Consider the following 22,729-nt stretch of genomic DNA (forward strand, 5'->3'; position numbering starts at 1 on the left):
ATGCCGGACGCTGCTCACGTGTTTCTGCTCTTCTAGACTCACCCAGAAGCTTAGACTTTCATTTCGCCTCTCGCCGCCATTGATATAATCACCCATGATATGCAATTTAGCAAAACTTATTTTATGAGTTCTCTCCTTCGGGCGCGGTGTATTTTTAAATACACCTCTTAAATTTTTAACTTTATGACCTATGGTATAAGGATAATATACTGGTAAAAGCTCCTTGTAGCTAAAGCCAACGGTAAAGATATGATCCAAGATCCAAGGTGTGTGGCTATGTCTGTAATATATTACATAACAGGTAATTAAACATGATTTATTACATACTTCTCGGACCACTTTTTTAAGGTTCTCAATCTTGTCCTTGGTTTTGCTAAGTCCCTTTTCAATGATGTCTCGGGCCCATTCTCCGAATCTGAGAAATTTCTCTTTCAGTTTCATATCCATCTCATCAAAATAATCCTTGATTTGCTCATGGATGTCAGAAATTGCTCTTTTCCTGTCCTCTTCTTGATCTAGAACTCTGTCGAAGAAATCTAAAACTTTGGTTTTTCCTTTGTTTGATAGCCATTCGCAGAGTTTCTGTAAAAAAATGGAAGGAAATCATAGAGAACTATCATTCAACAGGTTTTTTGGGGTTAAAAGTGATTTCAAATGACTTCGCAGTTAGATGTTTATAAACTAATATATGAATTGCCGATTATCGAGTGTAAGTGTGTAACTATAATATTTACATGTTCTTAAACATATGTTCACCTAATAGTACTATCCTAACAGTTACTTCTTCCTAAGAAGTCAGCGAATCATCTCTCCAACTACAGTCAACTTACACAAGCACGGAGTTAAAATTCAGCAAACTCTATTTGTCCCTTCCTTGTGGGTTACACAATAAAGATGAACTTACGAACTAAAGGGGTGTTTACTCATCGACACTACTTTTAAACAGCTCAAGCAACCTCATTTTTAAAATTGCAATTTCCGAAATCAAATTCTCTCAACACAAGACAGATAAATTTAGCGAATATACGCAGCCTAAGACTAACTCTCTGAAAAGCAAATCAACACTTTCTCTTTCGAATGTCAAGGCAACTTCTTACTTCGCAAACGTGAGTGAAAAACAGTTTTGTATTTGATTGAATTGAAACGTCAGGTACTATATTTAATATTTAGTATTTGCTTAATTGTGATGAAAATTATGTAATAGAATTAATTCAGTGCTTTGTGTTAACACTAATTTTTCGAAAAATTGTTGAAAGGGAAAAACATTCGTATTCTAAGAATTTTGTGAGAAACTCTTTTCTTATCTCTGGCAATGATCGTCCCTGTTTTTTTTTTCTTGTCAAACGTTGGGCCATTGGCAGAGTTCTTTTATATGTAATTGTGCTACGAGGGTACGTTTGCGGGTGTTTACGTTTGACCATTTAGCGCCTCCATGTGTTACAGTTGTACCCGATTTTCTGGCGATTTTGTTGATTTTCTGGCGAGGCTAGCTCAGGAATGTGTTTACATCACTCCTCGGCGGAGGGGTGTTTGATCTCTCAGAATAGTCTTGAAGTATTTCATTTGAATTAGGGAGAGGAAATCCAACTTCTGGAAGCCGGATAATCCTTTTCACCGGCGGATCTCAGGTTCGCACCCATTGGGTTGCTGGAAATGGGCCACTGTTTCTTCCTTCGGCAAGTTCAAGGTTCCCGCCAACCGAAGAAAAACGTCTGCACATTTCGAGACCCTCTTCAGTAAAGAAGAAGCCATCTACGAGGACCTACTCAAAAGAAAATATCCAATCCTTAAGGTAAAGCAGTTTTCCAGGAATCGTCCTGACAACATCATCAAACTTCCAATATTTCTTCTGGAACTCAAAAAGAATGGTGATGGCCATTCAATCCATAACTTAGTAATATGTTCAGTTTCAACTGCAGCATAAAAGAGTTCAACCCACGCAGAAGACAAGTTCAATGCTACTGATGCCAAGAGTACGGCCACTCCCAGGCTTGTTGCAACAAACCGGAGAGGTGCGTTAAATGTGGATTACCTCACCGAAGCAATTTATGCCAAATGCCTAAAGAGGAAAAGCCGAAATGCATTTTTTTCGGAGCACCCCATGTAAGTAGTTATCGCGGTTGCAGTTCCTACAGGAAAAGATTCGAAAATAGAAACCAGAAATTGGAGCAAAACAGAAACCCACAGTACAGAAAAATCCAGAATTTAACCTCGAAATTTTCCCCGCACATGAAATCACAAAATCAAGCAGTAGAAAAACCAGAACAGCAAGCATCGACTTACAGCGATATCGTAAAATAAAAACTAAGACCTTCACCTGACGAGTGAAGCGAAATCCTGACTTGGCTGAATGATGAGAAGATAGAGATGTTTTTCACTACAGTCATCACACTAATAGAGAGAATAAAGACTGCAAAAACCCCTTCTGAGAAGCTAAAAGTTGGGTTTCAAGCAACGACAACTTTCATGAAGTTTGCAGAAGAAAACAACGTTTGCAGTTCCCATCACAGATGGCGACACACCAGTTACAGGTAACCCTAATTCTCAAATTCAGGCAAACTTAAAATATCGGACGCTAGATGGCGACACGCTAGCAAAGATTTATTTGAGTTCGGGACTAGCCCAGCTCCTCTTCTGCACGACTTTGTGACTCGCTAGCTCACTAGCTTGTTTTTAACTTTTTCTCTTACGTACTTCCTTTCAGGACAAATATGGACCTTAGGGTCGTACACCTATAACACAAGCGATGACCTAAGACCTAAGAGCGTGGCAGCTGCTGGATTCGAAGAAGGTGGTTCGTACCTTCTGCTGGATTCGAAGAAGGTGGCTGGACTGAACGAGTGACGACGTCACTTCTGAACCGCAGACAAGTGGCGGATTTTCTCTCGTCACCTCTGGATCCTTTCGACGAACCCAGGAAAACGAGCGGACCAGGGGCGACTGCAGTGCTTCCTATGATTTTTGGATTATAACTTTTTTTTTCGTTCTTCTAGTTAGAGGCTCTGTTTGGAATAGCTTCATTTCGTCTGTGTGTGAACTTCCACCTTTGGCACCCCTCCGCGTTGTAACTGCGTACTACAGGCTTTTGCTTAAAGTGATTAATGTCTAATTTGCTGTGTTAGAAAAAATGAATGACAAAAAATCTTACTCTCGGTGTAAACAGGTTCCTTGCTAATCTATCCAGTGTTTAAAAAGAGATGCTAGTTTCTACAAAATTTTGCTATTAAATTTGTCACGGTGTCCACCGGTCTGAAATGTGTAATTTCAAAAATTTGATTTTCCTTGTTTCATTTGACAGTTGTGTGAGATTTTAAATGTTTGTGTTAAAGAAAACAGTTGTGTGAGCAGTCCCACGCTGACAATAGGTGCAAGGTCGAGCGGCGCATGACGGCGCCGAGTGAAAAAGGCGCCGGGCAATCATTAAAACAAGCAGTTCGTCTCGCAGCCTGTCTGGACAGAAAAATTCTTATCTTATTTGAACCCCCTTCCAGGGTCGACTGAGATAAAAACCTGGGAAACTACTGATTAGGATCTGTACCTAGGCAGTCTCGGCCACGGGTGTTTAATCTTCCAGCACGCGCGAATGCGCAAATTTTACGACAAATTCAGTTTTTAATGCACATTTTTCTCACATCGAAGCTGAGACATCTGAAGGTCATTTCTATTCCTCCTTTCTACCCTTCCGGACATCATGGAATGTGCCAAGAGGAAGTCATGTGACTTTTTTTTAACTGGGCTTTTGTGCTACGTAGCAGCTTTTTCTTAAAGTTTACGACACGCGCGTGGTCGTATTTTAAAATTCGGAAAATATTTTTTTTGAAATATTTTGTAATTTTGTGTTATTAATTGTTGTGTATTATTTTAATTTGAATGCATTTGGTTCTGTAAATTTTGTATCAGTTTTCATGGCAAAGAAATATGTGCAACCAGCTGATTTTGCTCGGATTCTTCAAGAATTATCTGATGAAGAAAAGGAAGACAAGGAAACCTTTGGATGGGAGAACAATAGCGATTTCCATTCCTTATTTTCTTTTATTTCTATTTTTTAGAAATAAAAAAAAAAAAACAATAAATTTAGTTTAAAGTGCGTTTTTGTAACCAGTAAGAAGAAAATTTCCTTGCAGACGTAAGTAATACTAAAGAATGCTACCAAGGTGATTTCCTTTTTTATTGTCTATACTTGTCTTTGATGAATATTAAAATTAGCTTCGATTTTAAAATACAAGTATTAAATAATAAATTAAAAATTTTCTACAGGGAAATACATCATTGCATTTTTATCTCCCTTAAAGAACTTAAAAATAATTTACTTATATTTGAATGTGATGTCATTTGCATTTTGCAATAATAAGATTAATATTTTATTTCTTAACAAATTTATTATCAATATTCACTCATTTCTGTCGTTTTTCGCGCCAAAAACGGTAAAATGACGGATGTCGTAAAAAATACGACGCGCGCGGCCTCATGTAAAATTGCCAAGCGCGTGTGCTGGAAGGTTAGAATCAGTCTCCACAGGACTGGAGTCATCGCTAGCAATGGCTGTTTCAGGCTCGGCAGGGACTATATGGCGTTCTCCTCCGTTCCACTTGTTGTGGTTGAGCTATATATTTATGGTTGTCCGGGGCGAAACAGCCCCTTCGATGGAGTTGGTGAATTCAGCGAGCCTTTAAAATGCTTGAGATTTCCAGTTTGCGCCTGCAGCCTCAAAACTATATATTCATATCCTTCCTTGGTTTTCCCTGGGGGCGCCTAAAGCCGACATCTATATACCATGACGTAGCGTTAGCAGGCCGGATTGGTGGCGTGGTCTGTCTGACAGTGTTTAAGTGACTTCAGTGTGACAGTGTTTAAGTGACGTTCTGCTCTGTCCGGGGTTGGGGTCCCTGTTAATGGCAGATGTTTTTACCATCCCTTCAGAACGGTGGAGTGGAATGTGAGTTGCTGAGTGTTCCTGTCGACTCAGCTTAGTCTTAGCCCAACGGCTCGATGGATAGGTTAGCTGCCACTTTGATCAGCTCTAGGGGTTGGGGCGTTTAATTGTGTTAAGGCAGCCTCGTGATTGCCAGATCTGAGTGCCCCTTCCTCCTAGCACACTGTCTTATTTGACCGAAAGTTATATAACCAAGACAGGAGTTCGTCTCTGGTGGTCTTATTCGTCTGTCTTATTTGAAAGTGAAAATACGTGATGCCGATGCGTATATAAGGGTAGACGCATTCGACAAATTGTTTAATCCTTATTTTATGCCTACTGTTGCAATAATAGTAATTTGTTACAACATTTATCTTTTTTGTGATTGCATGTTGTTATTGCTTTTTTTTACATTAAAAAAGGTAAATGCAGTTACATATTATGTTAAACTTAGGGGTAACTTTTTAATTCAAAAAAGCAACGATTTGAGCATAATTACTCGAAAACTGTTTACCTCTCATGTTTGAACCATCGTCGTAATTTTGGCTGCGTAAATTACTAATATCTAAACCATTTTCCTCTAAATTCTTTTTTAAGAATGTTGTTCGTCCTTCACCTGTCGCACCTGTTGTAACACCAAAATACTAAAGCCTTTCTTCAATACTCATGTCTGCATTTTCTAAATGAAGATACCTCATACAAATTAATAACTGCTCTTGATGGCTGGCATCAGGGATTACAATCAAGTAAAATAGAAAAATACTTTGCCTATTTGAACTTATTTAAAATAATTTGTTTTATATTATTCCCTAATAAGCTAATTGTTTCATTTTTAATTTTAACTCCAAAGAAATGAAGCCTATATTTTTGAGTTTGAATTTTGGTAATATTACAGACATGATAGGGTCAAATTTTGCAATCATTTCTATACATTTTAAAAAATTATTATTTCTTTCGAATAATTTGAATGGAACTACGGTAGGCTAAGTTTTGTTTGGCTAAAAACTGAATGACATAGACAATACTTTCAATAACATCGCGCTTTTTATTAAATTTTGAAATTCCAAATCAACAGGTTTATTCCTTCATAATTGTTCTAAGAAATCAGACCAAAGGTGTAGATTTCGGAAATGCATTTTATACTTTTCACGAAATTTAAGTGCTCATTTAAGTGGTTTCAGTCATAAAATTCAAAACTACTCAATTTTACATTAAAATTGTTAAAAATTTTGCAACAAAAATAATAAGAAGAATTTAGCAACCAATCCTTTTTAACTCTTTCGTTGTTTGGCAAGATTCGACAAAAGTATGTCTAAAAAAATTTGAGTCCATTTTTGTCTTTTGGGAAACTGAAAAAACTGAAACTGGAAACCAGGTTTTTGATAATATCCAGGACCATTTTCTATTAAGGCTTGAACTTGGGATAGCAATATTCGACTTAAAGCATAATCCGGAATCATCAAGAACAGGCAAATGCGTATCTAGTGCAGAAATTACAGATTTCACTAGTATTTCTTCCGTGTTTTCAAACGGCTGCATTGAAGTTAAAGATAATTTCCGGGTGAAAACATTTTCTAACTCTTTCTGATTTTTAGGTTCCTTTGGTAATTTCAGTGGTAGTTGAAACGTTGAATTACAACTAGTGCTAGTAACGTCAACTTGGGTATTCTCTAGATTTTGGAACTATTGAGTAATTTTAAAGTTTCTGGTTTATTAAGTCTTCTTCTCGCTTTCTATTTCTTCATTAAATTCTGATATCCAGATAGTTTGTTTCTGTTTTTCTTCCGACATTTGAGGAAAAATACAGACAGAAAAAGTGGAAGCCAAAATAAAGATAAAAAATAACTATTATAAGAACTATTACGTAAAACACTTCTTAAAAATACTGGGCAAGTCACTGTTTGAAATATTTTACTTTAAATCTGAAAAACTGAGTATATCTTAAACCATTGCTGTGCTGGAAAAATATATGAAGTATTAGACCAATACCAAATAATTCGAGGAGGTTGTAGTACTCTTTTGTTTACTAAAGTAAATAAATCAAATTTAAAGTACGTATTTAAGACGTAATCAAATAACGGAACATTTTCCTTCGGTTTTCCATATTACTAAAAATCGGGCCAATTTTTGATTTCGGAATACCTTGTATATTTTTGAGTCCTCAAATCTCAAATAGGTATATTTTAAATTCAGTGGTACTCCGTAAATATATCAATCCTTTCTTCTTGAAAGATAATAATTTTTAGTTTAATAAACAAATGGTTCATGTAAAAAAAAAACATTTTTCCAGTAATTATGCTCAAATCGTCGCTTTTCTGAATCAAAAAGCTAACCTAAGTTTAACATAATATGTAACTACACTTACCTTTTTTATGTAGAAATACCAGTAACAACAAGAAATCACAAAAAAGATAAATGTTGCACAAATTACTAAGATTGCAACAGTAGACACAAAATAAGGACTAAGGAATTTGTCTATCGCGTCTACGGCGCCGGCATCTATCCTTACATACGCATCGGCATCACGTATTTTCGTACACATATATTTACAAGAGCGGCTCAACTTATGCCAAAAACTGCAAAAAAGTATCAATTGATAAAAAACAAAGCGATATAAATACTATAGATCTTATGCATGAACTGCAGTTTTTGCAAACCTTTGGAGGAAATGCAGCATTGCCGGTTGAAACTCTAAGCTATATCGTTGTCAACAACATAGCGGTGTGCAAAAAAGAATTTTGGATATATCCGTAGATATCAGCTCTACAGCATTTTTTTATGTCCTGTTGTAATCACAGTTTTGAACCTTGTCGTAAACTACGCTGCGAACAACAATTTATTCAGCGCAAATTTATAAGAGATCTAAATTAATTATTTTTTTTTAATTTTAAGATAATAGTGTTCAGCAATATATTTGGTATCCAATGCGTTTAGTGTATTATTTCGCTTCGCTTGCACTGTTACTTTTTCATAACATGTTGATGTTGTTGTGGTTGCTGACTAATGCTAACTTGTCTATGTTGTGGTATGACCAATGCTAACTTGTCTATAGTCAGCCAAAGCCCACGAAATTCCTCCTGGCAAGGAGCGCAAGATACGCCTGTCGTTGGCAATAACCTTGAGCATCTTACAGGTAACAGTGCGATTTAGCTCAGTTTTGCCTCCAATTTTGATAGAGAGAATCATGGGGGACGGGTCCGAGCGTCTCCCACCCCTCTTCCCCTACCACCAACCTTTCGAGACGACTTTTGCCTCGCATATTTAGAGTGCTCCCATACCACACGGACGCAATACATTTACAAACATCCATACCTTCTCCGAGATTTGAACCCGGGCTCTAAGGCACGGCAGTCAGCAACGCTAACCGCCATACCGTTTGAGCGGCTTTTTATAACATAAATATATGTATAATTCTTCAATAAATATGTTTGAGTGTAGGGTTTTAACAAAGCACAAAATGTTTGTATATGTAGACAAATTAAATGATAAAATGTAATTGTTGGGAGGTTTTCATATCATTATGCTAATAATGCTTCAGTTTAAATGTTAACCATAAGCAATGTCCCTTTAATATCGTCATTGCATAAAGGCGCTCGCTAGACATTTGCACGACGGCGCCGATCAGGCTTGGCGCGGCCCTGTGTGCGAGCCCACCGATAGTATTCAAAATGGAACGGAAGGTATGCTTTATATTTTGTTAGAGTTATAACTTACCATGCCACCCAGAGGATAACCACTATAATGTAACTTTTTGTAACATTTCTAATGTTTTACTCACAGCAAATGTTTGAGATTTACTTATTTGTTTGTTTTAATTTTTACTATTTATACACTGGACTATAACTAGATTTACTTTTAAACTGGGTTTAATTTACTTAATTTAAAATCACAACGCAACCGTGTTTGTTTCTATATTTACATCTATATTTTGTTATGACATACTATGTGTATACACCTTGTTCAGTACATATTGCATTTGACCACATAAACTCTAGTTATGTTCAATGAGTAGTTTTTATGTGTATTTATGGGGCCTGAAATTTTCATAAGTAACATGGTGTGTGTGTGTGTGTGTATATATTTAACAATGGTATACACGTGACAACAACCAACCCCGTGTTTGCATACCATACACGTGTTTTAGTACATGGGGTTGGCACGCTTTATATTTAACTTAACAGTCTAAGTTATAGGAATATAACTATATCAAATATAAATATTATGGGTATAAAACTTCATTTCTTCTCATAAAATTTCTTTTCTCTTATAAAACTGTTGTTTTTTTATCATTTATGATCAAACATTTTACTCCAGTTTATGAAGTCGCCATGAGCTGGAAACTTCGTGATGTTGTCGATAACCTGGAAGGGACAAATGTATCACAATTATCTGAATTTAAAACTAGAATTTTGCTTATAAAATTATTTTAGTTTTAACATACGCTTATGATATATGGAATAAGATTACTCATATGTTAAGGACATTTTAAGTTTCCTTATTCAGTATTTATATGTTAGTATTGTATGTCTGTGTTAAGTTTAAGGATATTACATGGAAAAAAATAGGTTTAAAAAAAACCACTCATGGTATCATTTGATGCTCAGTTTTGAAACAACAGTATGTGTTCTGAATACAGAAATAAACAGTTACAATAATAATTGCCACTGCGTTTTTTGCCATTATCATGGCTGTTGCCAATATTTTGGCTGGAATCAGATTTTCTTGCACTTACTCTATCAAAAACGTACTAAATCTATGATTGCATATTTTACTCTATCAAAAACGTACTAAACGTACTGTGGCCAGACTATGAAATGCAAAGCTATAAAATCATTTTAAGCTTTACTGTTGTTGCCAACGCAGGGGAACGAAATCAAAAATTGTGAAATCTACTCGCAATTAACAGTGAGAGTGATTCACAAAAGTGGTAAATATCATAGATAAAGATTAGATAGCGGTTTGTAACACTGACCTGTGTTGCCTGTCCTACAATTTTTGCTAATGCTTCCTTGATGGTTTTAACGTTCAGGTGATCTAAAATCTGAAAAAAAAAATACTCCCTTTTATTCATTTGTTTATGAATACTAAAATCTGATTAAATAATAAGAAAGGTAATGATGCAGCGTGAGATCTACCGCTTTTACTTGGCGATTTAGTTTTCAAATAACGCCACTAAAACTGGTTGTTGTTTACTCCTTTTATTTTTCTCGTCATCTTATTGAACTTTTTAATATGAAAGATTCTTAAATTTTCCTTTTATATTACACAGTTTCGCGCGATGTATATGCTGAAAGAATCGTAAAAATAGTCCTTTTAAGGACCGACCACTTTTGCTTTTGCTGTGTTAAATTGGAAAAAAAGTTGGTACAACTCTAATATACGCCCTAATTTCACCAAATGTGGCGATATGTGTTCTGCGCTGGTTTTTGGCACGATTGCGTGTTCTATGGCAACCCTGTTGACATTGAAAAATCTTTCGCTGGAGCTCGTTGATTCGCCTCTGTGTCTGAGAAAATGGGAGGGAAAGATAAAATGGTAGTTGTTGAATTGAAGTTCGGCAAAAGGAAATATCATTGTGGCTATCCTGTTGAGGGGTAGTGGGTATTTGGAAGTGCGGAAAGAGGGTCTGGGAGATTATTTTTAATGGCAGTGCATCATAGAAGTAGGGATTTGTGATTTTATTTATTTGTGAACCATAGTATAAATTTTCTGGATAGTGTGTCTGGCTGTCATGTAAATACGATAGTGATTACGTGGCGGCATGTTAAAGGCGGTATGAAATTTATATTTCTGCTATTCGAAAACGCATTAATTCATGGTAAGTGCATTTTATTTTATCCTTGTTCTTATTTTGTAGAATGTTATGTTCATTGGTTCTTTAGTATGAATTTCTGTCGTTATTGTTGTTTTTTTAAATTGTTTGAAATTTATTTTAGTTTATTTTGTTGTTTAGTGTCTAGACTGTGCAATTCGTAGATGTTTTTTAAAGTTGAAACAGAACGCTGTGTACATGGTATTATTTGAAATTTATTGTTGTTATGTTATTTTATTAAAGCGAGAAGTGCGTAGATCGTAGATTCCTTCCTTGCCTAAATTATGCAATTCGTAGAATTTTTTTAAAGTTTAAACAGGATGCTGTGTACATGGTATTCTTTGAAATTTATTGTTGTTATGTTAATTTATTAAAGCGAGGTGTGCGTAGTTTGTAGATTCGTTCGTTGCCTACATTGTGCCATTTGTAGATGTTTTTTTTAAGTTAAAACATGTCACTGTGTACATGGATTCTTGTCAAATATTTTTGGTTAGAAACTTTACGTTTTTGCTATCTAAATTTTTTGTTTTTATTTCGGATTTTTAGCTAAATTGTATGTTGAAAACGTAGTTTTTGCATGTGCGAAAACCACGTTTTTGGAGACATTTTAGGCTAAAAGTTCGAAATGTAGACAAAAAATTTAGATAGTAATATGGCAGCGTGAAGTTTCTCTCCAAAATATTTGGCGACTTGAGGGCGCATATCAGAGTAGCTCCAAAAAGTTAAATTTATTGAAATAAAAAGTTAATATGTTTCTAAATTAGTTTAACGGGATTATTTTCATTTGCGAATGCTTCGTATTTGGTTTCATATTTAAGAATAGCGTTCAGTGACGCCATCTAAGATATTAATAACTAATTAAAAGCAGCGGATTGCATAATACATCATAACGAAAAACAATCACGATATTATTAATACGTTTATAAAGCTCTTTAAAGACTGAAGATAGTAAAGCATATTTTGACGTTAAAAATAAATTTAGTCGAGTGCAGTAGATTTCAACATTATATTATGCTTCACTTGTAAGGATCTTAAGTTTTACTAACGTTTATTTTATTTTAAATCTTTTCTATCACTTCTTATTTTCTACTTCCGGCCAGAATTCTAAGCGTTAAGGTTTTTATGCAAAGTTTGTCTGGCGAACGCCAAGTATTTAAGTTGTGGCTTTTTGCCAAGCGAGAGAGAGGAAGCAGTGAGTCGAAGCAGGCCGCTTACCTTAGAAGTTACGCAGTTGCTTGTTGCCTTCCAGGCCAGAGGTTTTAATCCTCTTGATAAATTTAAACGTATTGTAGTATTCACAATTCTCTGTACTACATACGCTTCCTGTTAATATAAGGCCAATCTTCCACGTTTATTATTCTAAAGTTAAATTAGAGTTTAGTTTTATTTTTATACTTTTACGTTTTGACCCCAAGTAGCGGGTCGGTGTATTCCGAAGTACGGAAATCATTGTAAATAGAGGAAAATAAAGGGTTTTGTATACCTTTCTTGTGTATCCTGTTTACTTCCCACAGTTTTGAACATAGCTTTAGTAAGCTCTCTGTTCCGAGTCAGGTCCTTGCATGTTCCCGAAGAAGGTTAAAAGGAACAATGACCCTGATAGTGGCGCCCAACGAAGAAGAATAACCATGGCCGAGTTTCAAGAAGAACCTGTGCTGCCTGCAGAAACGGCTCAGAATCCAGAAATGCCAGCTGCCGCCCTGGAAGGATTTGGTTACATCGTCCAGACCATGCGCGCTTCGATGAAACCAGAAGCAACGTTTAATGGAAACTCACCGGTAACCAGTTTTTTGGAAAAATTGGATGACCACTTCATGCTCTACCCTGTGCACGAGTTTCAAAAAGTTACCTTAGCTACCAGCGCTTTGAGGGGCCAAGCGCTTAACTGGTTCAAATGTATAGGCAGAAGTCTCTTGGGTCAAGCAGGAAGTCCCACCTATACTTACGAAAATTTCAAGACTGCCCTACTAAAAGCCTTCCCTGTTGTAAGGGATCGTGCGAAATTAGAAACGGAACTTTTTAGTATATATCAACAAAGAATCGAACACCTCTCAAGCTTTATTTTAAGAAAAATTCACGTCTTCAAGCTCTTGTATGGAAACTGTCCGGATCCTGAGATAATTCAAGTGATTTTGCCGAGGTTACTTCCCCAAGTGCAAGACTTTATTGAATTAAGAAATCCGACTACACTGGAAAAGTTATTTGAGCTAGCAATCCAGTTTGAAAGTAGAAGAACGGAGGACATTGAAAGAAGACGCCAATATCAACAGCGAAACCAATTTGGTGCGCCAAGACTACAGAAAACTCAAGCACACGGCTACGGAGAAAAAGCGAATCAGTGGGCAAGGAAACCCGAGCATTCGAAAACAGCCGGCGAACGTCGACAGTTCAATAGCAATCCAGGAAAAAAGTCTCAAGGCCAGTGGAAAAAGAAGGAAAGCATGGAAACAAAAAAGGATTTAAACTAAAACGGATTTCTGCTGACGGGAGGGTGCGGAAATCCGAAGGCCACGAAAACCCCTCTTCCTACAAGTTAAATACAGTAATGGTGAAAAATTTGACTCTTCCGAAGATTGAAGTGTTGGTGAATAATATCCCAGCCACCGCACTCCTGGATACAGGCGCGCAGTGTTCCTGTGTGGCAGAAGATTTTTTTAGGAAGTATTTTCGCAAATACCGCATATATAATTCGGATAATACGACAGTGTTAGTGGCGCAAGGAAAAAAATGTAAGTGCATAGGTAAAGTACCGTTGTATATCCGTATCAAGGACGAACAAGTAAAGGTGATGTTTTTTATAGTAAAGAATCTGCAAGCACATTTAATCTTAGGAATAGATTTTCTTTCAGACGCACAAGCAACACTGGATTTTAATGAAGCGTCCCTTAAGCTGACAATGAAACCAGTTCTTGCAGAAAAGGCTGAACCGCCGATGTTAAAACTTGACCACCTCCCTAATGACGAGCAAGGAAGAATCCGACAAGTGGTAAGTGAATTTGCTTCGTTATTTAGTGATATTCCAGGATTTACTCAGGTTACTAACCATAGTATTGACACCGGAGATGCAATGCCAGTTCGCCAAAAACCATACCGGTATGATAAGAATAAAGAAAAAATTATAGAATGGCATATTACCGATATGCTACGTAAAAAGGTCATAACGCCCATCTCAAGTAGTTATGCTAGCCCGGTGGTTTTATGTAAGAAAAATAATGACTATCCTTTGACGCATCCAAAAAGGTGGAGATTCGCTATTGATTACCGTAAATTAAATTCCATAACTAAATATCCGGTATATCCGTTACCGATCATTGAAGAAATTCTAAGGAACATAAAATCAACCAAATTTATGACGACTTTAGACTTAACGACTGGTTATTTACAAATAGGGGTTAGGCCTGAGGACGTGCCTAAGACTGCTTTTATAACCAAGTCTGGCACTTATGCATTTTTGCGTATGCCGTTTGGCCTTTCAGGGGCCCCGGCAACATTTCAGCGATGCATGGACATTGTGTTAAGACCTGTTCTTGGAAAGTCCACATTTATCTATTTAGACGATATCATTATTACTAGTGATAATCTGGACCAACATGTACAGGATTTAAGACAGGTGTTTTCTTTATTAAATGAGGCCGGTCTAAAAGTTAATGTCGAAAAGTGCAAATTTGCAGCCCCTGAATTAAAATATTTAGGTTACAAAATATCTCAAAAAGGAATCGAGACAGACGAATCAAAAATAATCGCTGTGCAAAAGTATCCGCCGCCAAACACGGCGAAGAAGCTCTCTTCTTTTCTAGGACTTTGTTCATATTATAGGTCCTTTATAAAAGATTTTGCGGCTATCACTAAGCCATTGTTAAAATTAAAAAGGAAAAAGGCAAGATTCTCGTGGACGGCCGGAGCCAATAGTGCTTTCGAAAAATTAAAACAAGCATTAACGCAAGCCCCTGTGTTGAAATTTCATGAAAAGGATGAGAATTTAGAAATTTCAGCGGATGCTTCGGATTATGCGGTAGGAGCGGTACTTTCGCAAAATCAGCAGCCCGTGGCATTTTTTAGCTGAACTTTAAATCAAACACAAAGAAACTATTCCGCGACTGAGAGAGAGGCACTTGCAGTTCTGTTAGCAGTGCAAAAGTTCCGAGTCTATTTTTTAAGAGCGCCAATAACAGTGTATTCTGATCATGCGGCGGTAACTAGATTGTACTCAGGGAAAAATTTATCCCCAAGGTTAATAAGATGGACACTCAAGCTGCAAGAATATAATCTGGTAATCAAGCATACCCCCGGAAAGGAAAATATCGTAGCAGATGCCCTATCAAGAATTAAAATAGACGAACAAGGTAATACCGTAAAGGTGGCAATGCTTACAGCATGTACAATAAATTCCCGAGAAACTGTAATAACCGAACTGGGTAAGGATCCTGAGTTTGGAAGCATTTATGAGTATTTGAAGGATCCTGAAAATTTTAGCCACCAAGATATTGTGGCGATAAGAAATAGGGCGGCCCATTACGAACTAATAGATGGTCTATTATTTTATACAAAAACTACGAATTCCAACAACGAATTTCGACCTGTTATCCCAGCTAGTCTTAGATTAAATATCCTGCAGGAGCTCCATGACAGCCCTTTAGCTTCTCATGCTGGTATTCGAAAAACTATCCAACGCGTACGCGAGGCAGTCTACTTTCCTGAACTGCAAAAGTTAACAAGGGCGTATGTCCAGTCCTGCCCAACATGTCAAGCAGTTAATTATATTAATTTCCGCCCGGCCGGGTTTCTAAATAGTATTAAATCCGAATTTCCAAATGAAATAATTGGCATCGATTTATTGGGGCCTTTCCCAAAATGTCAGTTAAATAAAAGTCGCTATCTTCTTGTTATGATTGATCATTTTAGTAAATGGACCGAAATTGTTCCCTTAAAACGAGCCTCCGCGAAATTAGTTACTGATTCTATTTTAAATAAATATATTTTAAAATACGGGGCGCCCCTAAAAGTTATATCGGATAATGGTCCTCAATTTGTAAGTAATATATTTGAAGACATGTGCCAAAAACTGGGCATACGTCATTTAAAAATGGTCCCGTATCGGCCGCAATCAAATATAGCGGAACGGGTGAATAGAAATATAGTGAAAATTATCCGTAGTTATGTTAAAAATTTTCATAAAAGCTGGGATAACTATGTCAATGAATTTGCTTTCGCCCTTAGGACCGCAAAACATGATACAACGGGCAAAACTCCTGCTGAGTTATTTCTAGGCAGAAAGATTATAACGCCATTAGATAAATTATTTTATGTGCAACAAAGAGCCCCAGAATTTAAAATGGGTGATATAGAAAAACTAATTAAGGAAGCAAAGAAGAATACGGAAGTAGCACAAAGAAAACAGAAGCTCTATTATGATTTGAAACGACGGGGAGTAACTTATAAATTAGGGGATGAAGTTTTAAAAATTAAGCATTCACTTTCTTCAGCACCAGAAGATAAGACTGCCAAATTTTTTCCACGATTTGAAGGACCATATGTTATAGAAAAAATAACTCACGCTGTAGTAGTGTTAAAAGCCAGAAATGGTGAAACCTGCTCCGCAAACATTGATGAAATCAAACCCTACTTCGATCGTAATAAAATGCAAATATTTTCAGATCTTTTGCAGGATCCGGCACGGCAGACACCGCAGGCACAAGCTCCAGAGGTGGAAAAACGACAAGTACAAGGCCAAGCCATTAAGAGGCAGGAGCAAGTGAAAAGAAAATTTCCCCGCGGAAAAATTGAAGGTAGCAAGAAAAAGAAGCCGTTCCACCGTCCAGAAAAGAGAGTTCACGAACACCCCCAGAATGAAGAAGGGAGAAGGACGACGTATGTGAAGAGAACCAGGAGAAATGACGGCAACTATAACCCGGCTCTAAAACGAAGATCTACTCATCCGACAGGACTCTCCGCAGCAAATGTCGCCGAACTGCGGAAGGGCCGTCAGCGGCGGAGGAAAAGTTACAAGGAAAATTTGAACGGCCAGCAGCGAGGTCCAAGCAGGAACACGAAAGAAGGTTCCCGGTTCCGCCAAGACCAGCTGCCATCAAACGGCCAAGACCACAAGCAGAGGAGAAAAAGAAGGTATTCAAGGGTGACCGAACTGGTGAAAAAAGGATGCTTCCAGAGGAACGCACTGAAGGGCGAGCCCGTACAAGAAGGAGGATAAATCAAACAACTGTCTGCAATACCTTTAAGGACTGGGCCCAGAAAAGGATGTCCGAATATCACAAAGATAAGTAAAATTTTATGTTACTTTGCAAACTTCAGTTAATCTTTCATTCTTACTGCAAGTGGCAGATTTCAAGACGTTTTATCTCATGCGAGGTCTACCTTTATCGCCAAAAGGGCGAGAAATGAGTTGTTACCGATTTTGGTAGTATGTTTTTCAATTACTCGCGCGTAAAACTAAAGTTGATGTATAATAGCGTTGTGTAAAGACTTAAATATTGTAAAAAGTTATTGTATAAATTTTATTTAAAACATTCTAGCAAGAAAGAAGTTTTAGTCTGAAAGACTTTTTGAAATGTAGTATTTCAATGTAGAAAGAATTGGCACTTGCTTTGAAAAGAATAGAAGTTAACAATGTACTATTAATGTATGTTTTCAAATGTGTAAAATTAACGGCATGTTAATATGTTCTTATATACAATGTGAACTATTATTTTAAATGTTAAGAAATACCGTGATATGGTAAAAGTGAATGTTAAAATTTTTTTTATTCGTGTGACTGTCAAAAGACTAAAGCATGGCGAATATGTGTTAAAGGTTGAATGATGTAGTTAGGCTCTCTGACGCTACACTTTAGAATTAGTCACTTTTAGAATAGTACCTCAGGGTTTAGAGTTGAAATTAGGGTGTGTTACGAGGTCTTGTTATGTTGAATTTTAACACGTTAGTGTTTTGATTGTAGGAGGAAGTGTGGAACACGTAGACAGAAACACATTCGTGTTTGGTGTTCTTTTACAACACATGTCAGAGAGCACGGGGAGAGATAATTAAAATAGTCATGAATGAAGTAAGAATGTTAAGTGAAATATAATTATACATGTTACTTGCCATTTCATTAACATTTCATTAAACTAGTTTTCCTTCCAGATCTCTGAAAGGAACCAGATTTGAATAAGAGCTCCTGTTTAGATGCAGTACAGATGAAAACAAATTGTGTATCCTGGGAGCTGCTATTGTAAAAACAAATTTCTTTCTTTTAAATTTCTAGTTTCTAGCGAAAAATATTTGTAAAAGATTGGCCTCGCGTTAGATTCTAGAGCTAAAAGTTTTCAACAAGGTCGTTTTAGACCTCAGTTTCAAACTAATTAACTCTGGCGGGAAGTATGTAAGGATCTTAAGTTTTACTAACGTTTACCTCGGACCGAACTACCAGTGTTCAGCGACTTTACCGCTCGGCCGCTGATGGGTTGCTATCATAAAGGTAAATTACCGTTATATTATTTACCAGTGTTATTTATTCGAAAAATTGATTTTGATGTTGATATTTTTGGGGGTGCGGAACGGATTAACTCGATTTCCATTATTTTCAATGGGGAAGTTTGTTTCTAGATACGAGAAATTCGATATACGAGCTTAATGCTGATGTATCTCGTATCTTGAGGTTCCGATTTCGAGGTTTAAACTCGTATCTAGAGGTTCCACTGTATTTATTAAATATGTTCTTCGCACTTAAACCATAAAATCAGTTCAACAGAAATATCGCAAAATAATTTTAAAATGAGCATATCATTAGAATTTCCGATGGTCTCGCATGCTAGAGATAAAATGTTTTTTGTTTTTTGTTCTTCCATAGAGTGTTGTCATTGCTCTATTTGAAAGCATTGAGTTTGTTAATCAAAAATTCGTTTTACAAAACGTTTACAAAACATGAAATAGATAATAAAACAAATTTCAAATTTTGACTTTCAGATGCCCATATTCGCAGTAGGATTACGTCATTCAAAATTGGATGGCTCTAGGTACCGTTGTTTTATCAAAATTCGAGAAACATACATACGTTTATGCAGTTTCTTCATTATTTAATTTCTTCAAATATAGTAAAGGGCGACAGTATTTGGTGGAAACGGTTTGAAAAGTGATACAGCCCTTTAAAGTTCTTAACGCAAAATCGCAAAACGAAAACAATAGTCCTTCAGGAACAAAGTCTTTTTGGACTAAAAAGGAGGGACAGATCTATATCTCCTGTTCTACTGGACTGATTGACGAAATTCAACTCGCGTTTTTGATGGATCGAAAGCGCGACTTGGGATGCGTATTAGATTTATATATAGCATTATTCTAATATAGGTATTTTGACACAAAGTCGGACTTTCTCTGATATGACATGCCAATGTTTTTCCATATTTAAATTCTACAACTCAAATTATGCCAATCTACCAAGTTTTGTAAAAATCGCACGCGTAGTTTTTAAAGAATTAGCTCCCAAAATTTTAGCTCCTCCATGTTAATTGAATTTTATTTCTATTTATTAATATCGCTTTTTGTATTAAACTTATTTGATTCTTCTTTTCACACCTCGAAATTTAGGTTCATTCCAAATAAAGATTTATGATTTACAGTTTTATGATTTTTTTTTATGATTTCTCAGTTTTTATGATTTACTTTCAAAATTTGTATTTTTAAATAATTTCTATAAATTTTTCCAAAAGAATTTTGATCATAAACTAAAAAAAATTTACCATCATCTTAAAATAGATGTATTTCTAAGCACACCTGCAAAAAAGTAGAGTTTTTTATTCGAAATTTCGTAAGATATACGTGAATTTACATTTTGGCGCATTTTGAAATTTGGCGTATTTATTATAAGCGATAATAATGAAAATATGGTTTAAACACTTTGTTAAAATTATTTGAAAGTATAAACGAGGCTTTGTTTTCTGCTCCTGAACAATGAAGGAAAAGGAAAGGAAAGGAAAATAGGTTGCCATAAATTAAGAAGTTCACCAAGTTCATTCTTGGCGCTAACCGAAAAATATTCCCCGAGATAAATTTTTAAATTTCTCCATAAATCGATCACCAGGAATTACAAAATTTAATATCTAGGCATAATTTCAGTCGTAGAATCGAAATATGGAAAAAATTGGTATCTTATTTCAGAAAAAGTTCGATTTTGTATCAAAATGTTTATGTTAGTTCAAGGCTACCTATAGATCTAATATATATCCGAAATCGCCCTTTCGAGACATCGAAAAGACAATTTAAATTTCGTCAATCGGCCCAGTAGAACGGGCGATATAAAACTGTCCCCCCCTTTTTTTTAAGTCCAAAGGGGCTTTGTCCCTGAAGGGCTATTGTTTTCATTTTGCGATTTTGCGTTGAATCTTTTTAAATGTCCTTTTCACTTTTCCAGCTGTTGCCACTAAATGTTAGAGTCCTGCATTGTATTTGAAGAAAAATATAATAGAGGGCTGTAATATTTGGTGGCAACAGTTTGAAAAGGGAACCGACATTTCAATGCAAATTGCCAAAACGAAATTAATAACCCTCCTGGGCTAAGGCCGTTCGGGCTAATAATTTTTCATCTTATTTAGTAGGAAGTTTTAATTGGACTACTGAAATATCTTTTTGGAACTTATTTGGATATCATACTTGTTTCAATATAATTCTTATAACTTCGATATAAAACTGAATTTTGGCACGCGCACCAAAATAAACATTACCATGTTTTTCAGTTTAATGAAGAGTGCTCTGAGATTTAATTCTCCAAACACTGCATCCATTGGATCATCTAGAGATCTTTTGTCCAAAATACCCATTTTTTCAAGAATTTTTCTCAATGTCTCGCCGACCTGCTTTTTCAACTGTTCCAGATTCTCTTTCGTCACATCATCATCATCGATTTTAAGCTCTTTCATTTTGTTTCGTAATTCACGGAGCTGGAATAAGATAATGAAACTTAGTCTGAATAAAATATCTAATTCATATAACAATTAAAAGCATGATTTATATTTTTTTGACTTCTAAAATTTCTTCTCAGCATTTTTGGTGATAAGTAATCAATTTAAAATGTCAGAGTCCTCTTTCCAGGTAAAACTGTTTTTTTTTTCTTAATTTACCCTTATTTCTTTAAATTTCGTTGCTTTTTAATTTTTAGATATTCTAAAAGCAAGAACTGAAAATGTTTTATTTGGTTTTAGAAGAATGTAAAACTCTTCAATCTAATATTAAATTGTTGTTTAATATTTCGATCAAAAAAAATTTAAAGTATTAGGAATTTTACACTTTTATTAACGTAATTATTTATCAATATGAATAAATAAGTTTTGTTTTTCTTGCACTATACTCAAGAGAAAAGTGCCCATGTTACATAAAATTTAAACCTGTGTACGATATGCTAAATAATTTTTTATACGGATAGGAAGAGCATACTTTGTGGGGTTCTGTTTATTTTTTATTAATAGTTATTTTATTTTGCAAGCCTTCCCTGAATATTCTTTTTTCCCCTCGCATTTCTTCGCCATGATGTAAATGAAGTAGGGTGAACAAGAGTATTTAAACTGATGGAGCGGAAAGTCAGACAGAGGGTGATTTCGCTATTGTGAGCACACGTTTGTTACTTTCTACCATCTGTTAATCTTAATAGCGGTTACGTATTCTTACCGTCGATTTAGTATCTTGTTGGTGTAGGTTTCTGAGTCAACCTGCTAGTTTAAGTTGAATTGAGTAGCCTCGTACTACTCTTTACCTTTAAATTTGATGTTACATTATTTTTTAAGTTTTCACTGCAAGTGGTAGGTATTTGGGGTACTTTTCCATTTTGCCGGCGTAGGTGATAAAGTCGCCAATAACGGTACAACTAATGCCAAACGGAATATCCTCCCTGGTAACCTTTCACTTCTCATTTTCAAAACAAGTAGCAGCCATTTCTTATCAGATTGATTCTTTCTTTCAATACTGGCATACAATTACATAGAAGTTTTACCAGATATTTCAATTTTATGCCCTAAGGCCTTTCGCGGACGGTAATTCAGTCAATTAGGCTGCAATCACACCGCTCACCCGAAGGCGAAAGTATAGAAAGGCAAAGTGAAGGGTGAAATTCATCAATTATAATGAGCATACACTAGCAAAGTAAAGCACTGCTGTTTTACATAATTTCTGAGTAAGCTATTTGTACGAATTGAAATAATTCTTGCATTTAAATTTGTATTCCAAATTAAGATTTAACTTGAAATTAATGTAGGTAATTACTGAAAGAATTAGATTTTTGTAGCGGAGTTTACGTGAGATGAGATCACTTGGAGGTTACGTGATATGAACCGGCGATTCATGATGTTGTACCATGAAAGCATAGTAAATTCTTAAATTAATGTCTTTTTACAAATTGATTGTCTTTATTTATTGGCCTTTTTAAAAAAAAAAATTAAACGACATTAAAATGTTTATACCTTCAAAATAAAAAATTCTTAGAACTAACATTTGTCTACATTTTTTATGTGTATACTGTGTGTTGTCGCCAAAAACGTCTGCTTGGCGAGATTTGCGCCGACGAAAAGGAAAAGTACCGTATTTTGTGTAAGTACGTAAGTCCGTTTTGTGCTCATTGAAAGGGCCTTTTCCACCCACCCCTGGTTACGTTCATCTTCAAGTCTGTGCGAGAATTCGCAAGGATCAACACTTAAGTAGGTCTACGTACATTTTATGATAGGTAAGCGTACTAGATCTTACAATGTTTTCAGTTTTTAGTTTCTTAAAATTATAACTGGCAGGGATTTTAATACGATTAAACTGAATGATCTCCGCAATAGTACAGAAAAACCTTTGATTCGAGTAATCGGTAACCCAGCAATCTGAAAAACAAACCCAGCAATTTTTTCTGCTCTCAATCTATATAACGGGTGACCATTGTGAGTCGTGGATGCTTCAGTGGGAACGGAATCAACACTGGTATTGGTGATGCATCACTTTAATTACAGCACATACCACAGATACAACATTTAATTAATACATTTAGA

General features: G+C 35.8%; 2 protein-coding genes across 3 annotated transcripts in view; both read right to left on the bottom strand.

Annotated features, from left to right (window-relative positions):
• The window catches only part of LOC118201420 (uncharacterized), a 298,201-nt gene that overhangs the window by 39,025 nt on the left and 236,447 nt on the right, over nucleotides 1-22,729 (bottom strand). The window lies entirely within an intron of this gene.
• Nucleotides 1-22,729, bottom strand: part of LOC118203938 (uncharacterized) — a 54,474-nt gene that overhangs the window by 3,860 nt on the left and 27,885 nt on the right. For both annotated transcript variants that reach the window (XM_085811784.1, XM_085811785.1), the window contains exons 5-7: nucleotides 20,435-20,650; nucleotides 9,885-9,953; nucleotides 328-582 (exon numbers count right to left, since the gene is read on the bottom strand). In XM_085811784.1, coding sequence (XP_085667910.1) covers nucleotides 328-582; nucleotides 9,885-9,953; nucleotides 20,435-20,650 — 540 coding nt within the window. The remainder of the gene's footprint in view (nucleotides 1-327; nucleotides 583-9,884; nucleotides 9,954-20,434; nucleotides 20,651-22,729) is intronic.

The sequence above is a fragment of the Stegodyphus dumicola genome, chromosome 2, assembly GCF_044657685.1.
Source record: "Stegodyphus dumicola isolate Sdum_Otavi_A_Nest chromosome 2, ASM4465768v1".
In the NCBI taxonomy this organism is placed as follows: domain Eukaryota; kingdom Metazoa; phylum Arthropoda; class Arachnida; order Araneae; family Eresidae; genus Stegodyphus; species Stegodyphus dumicola.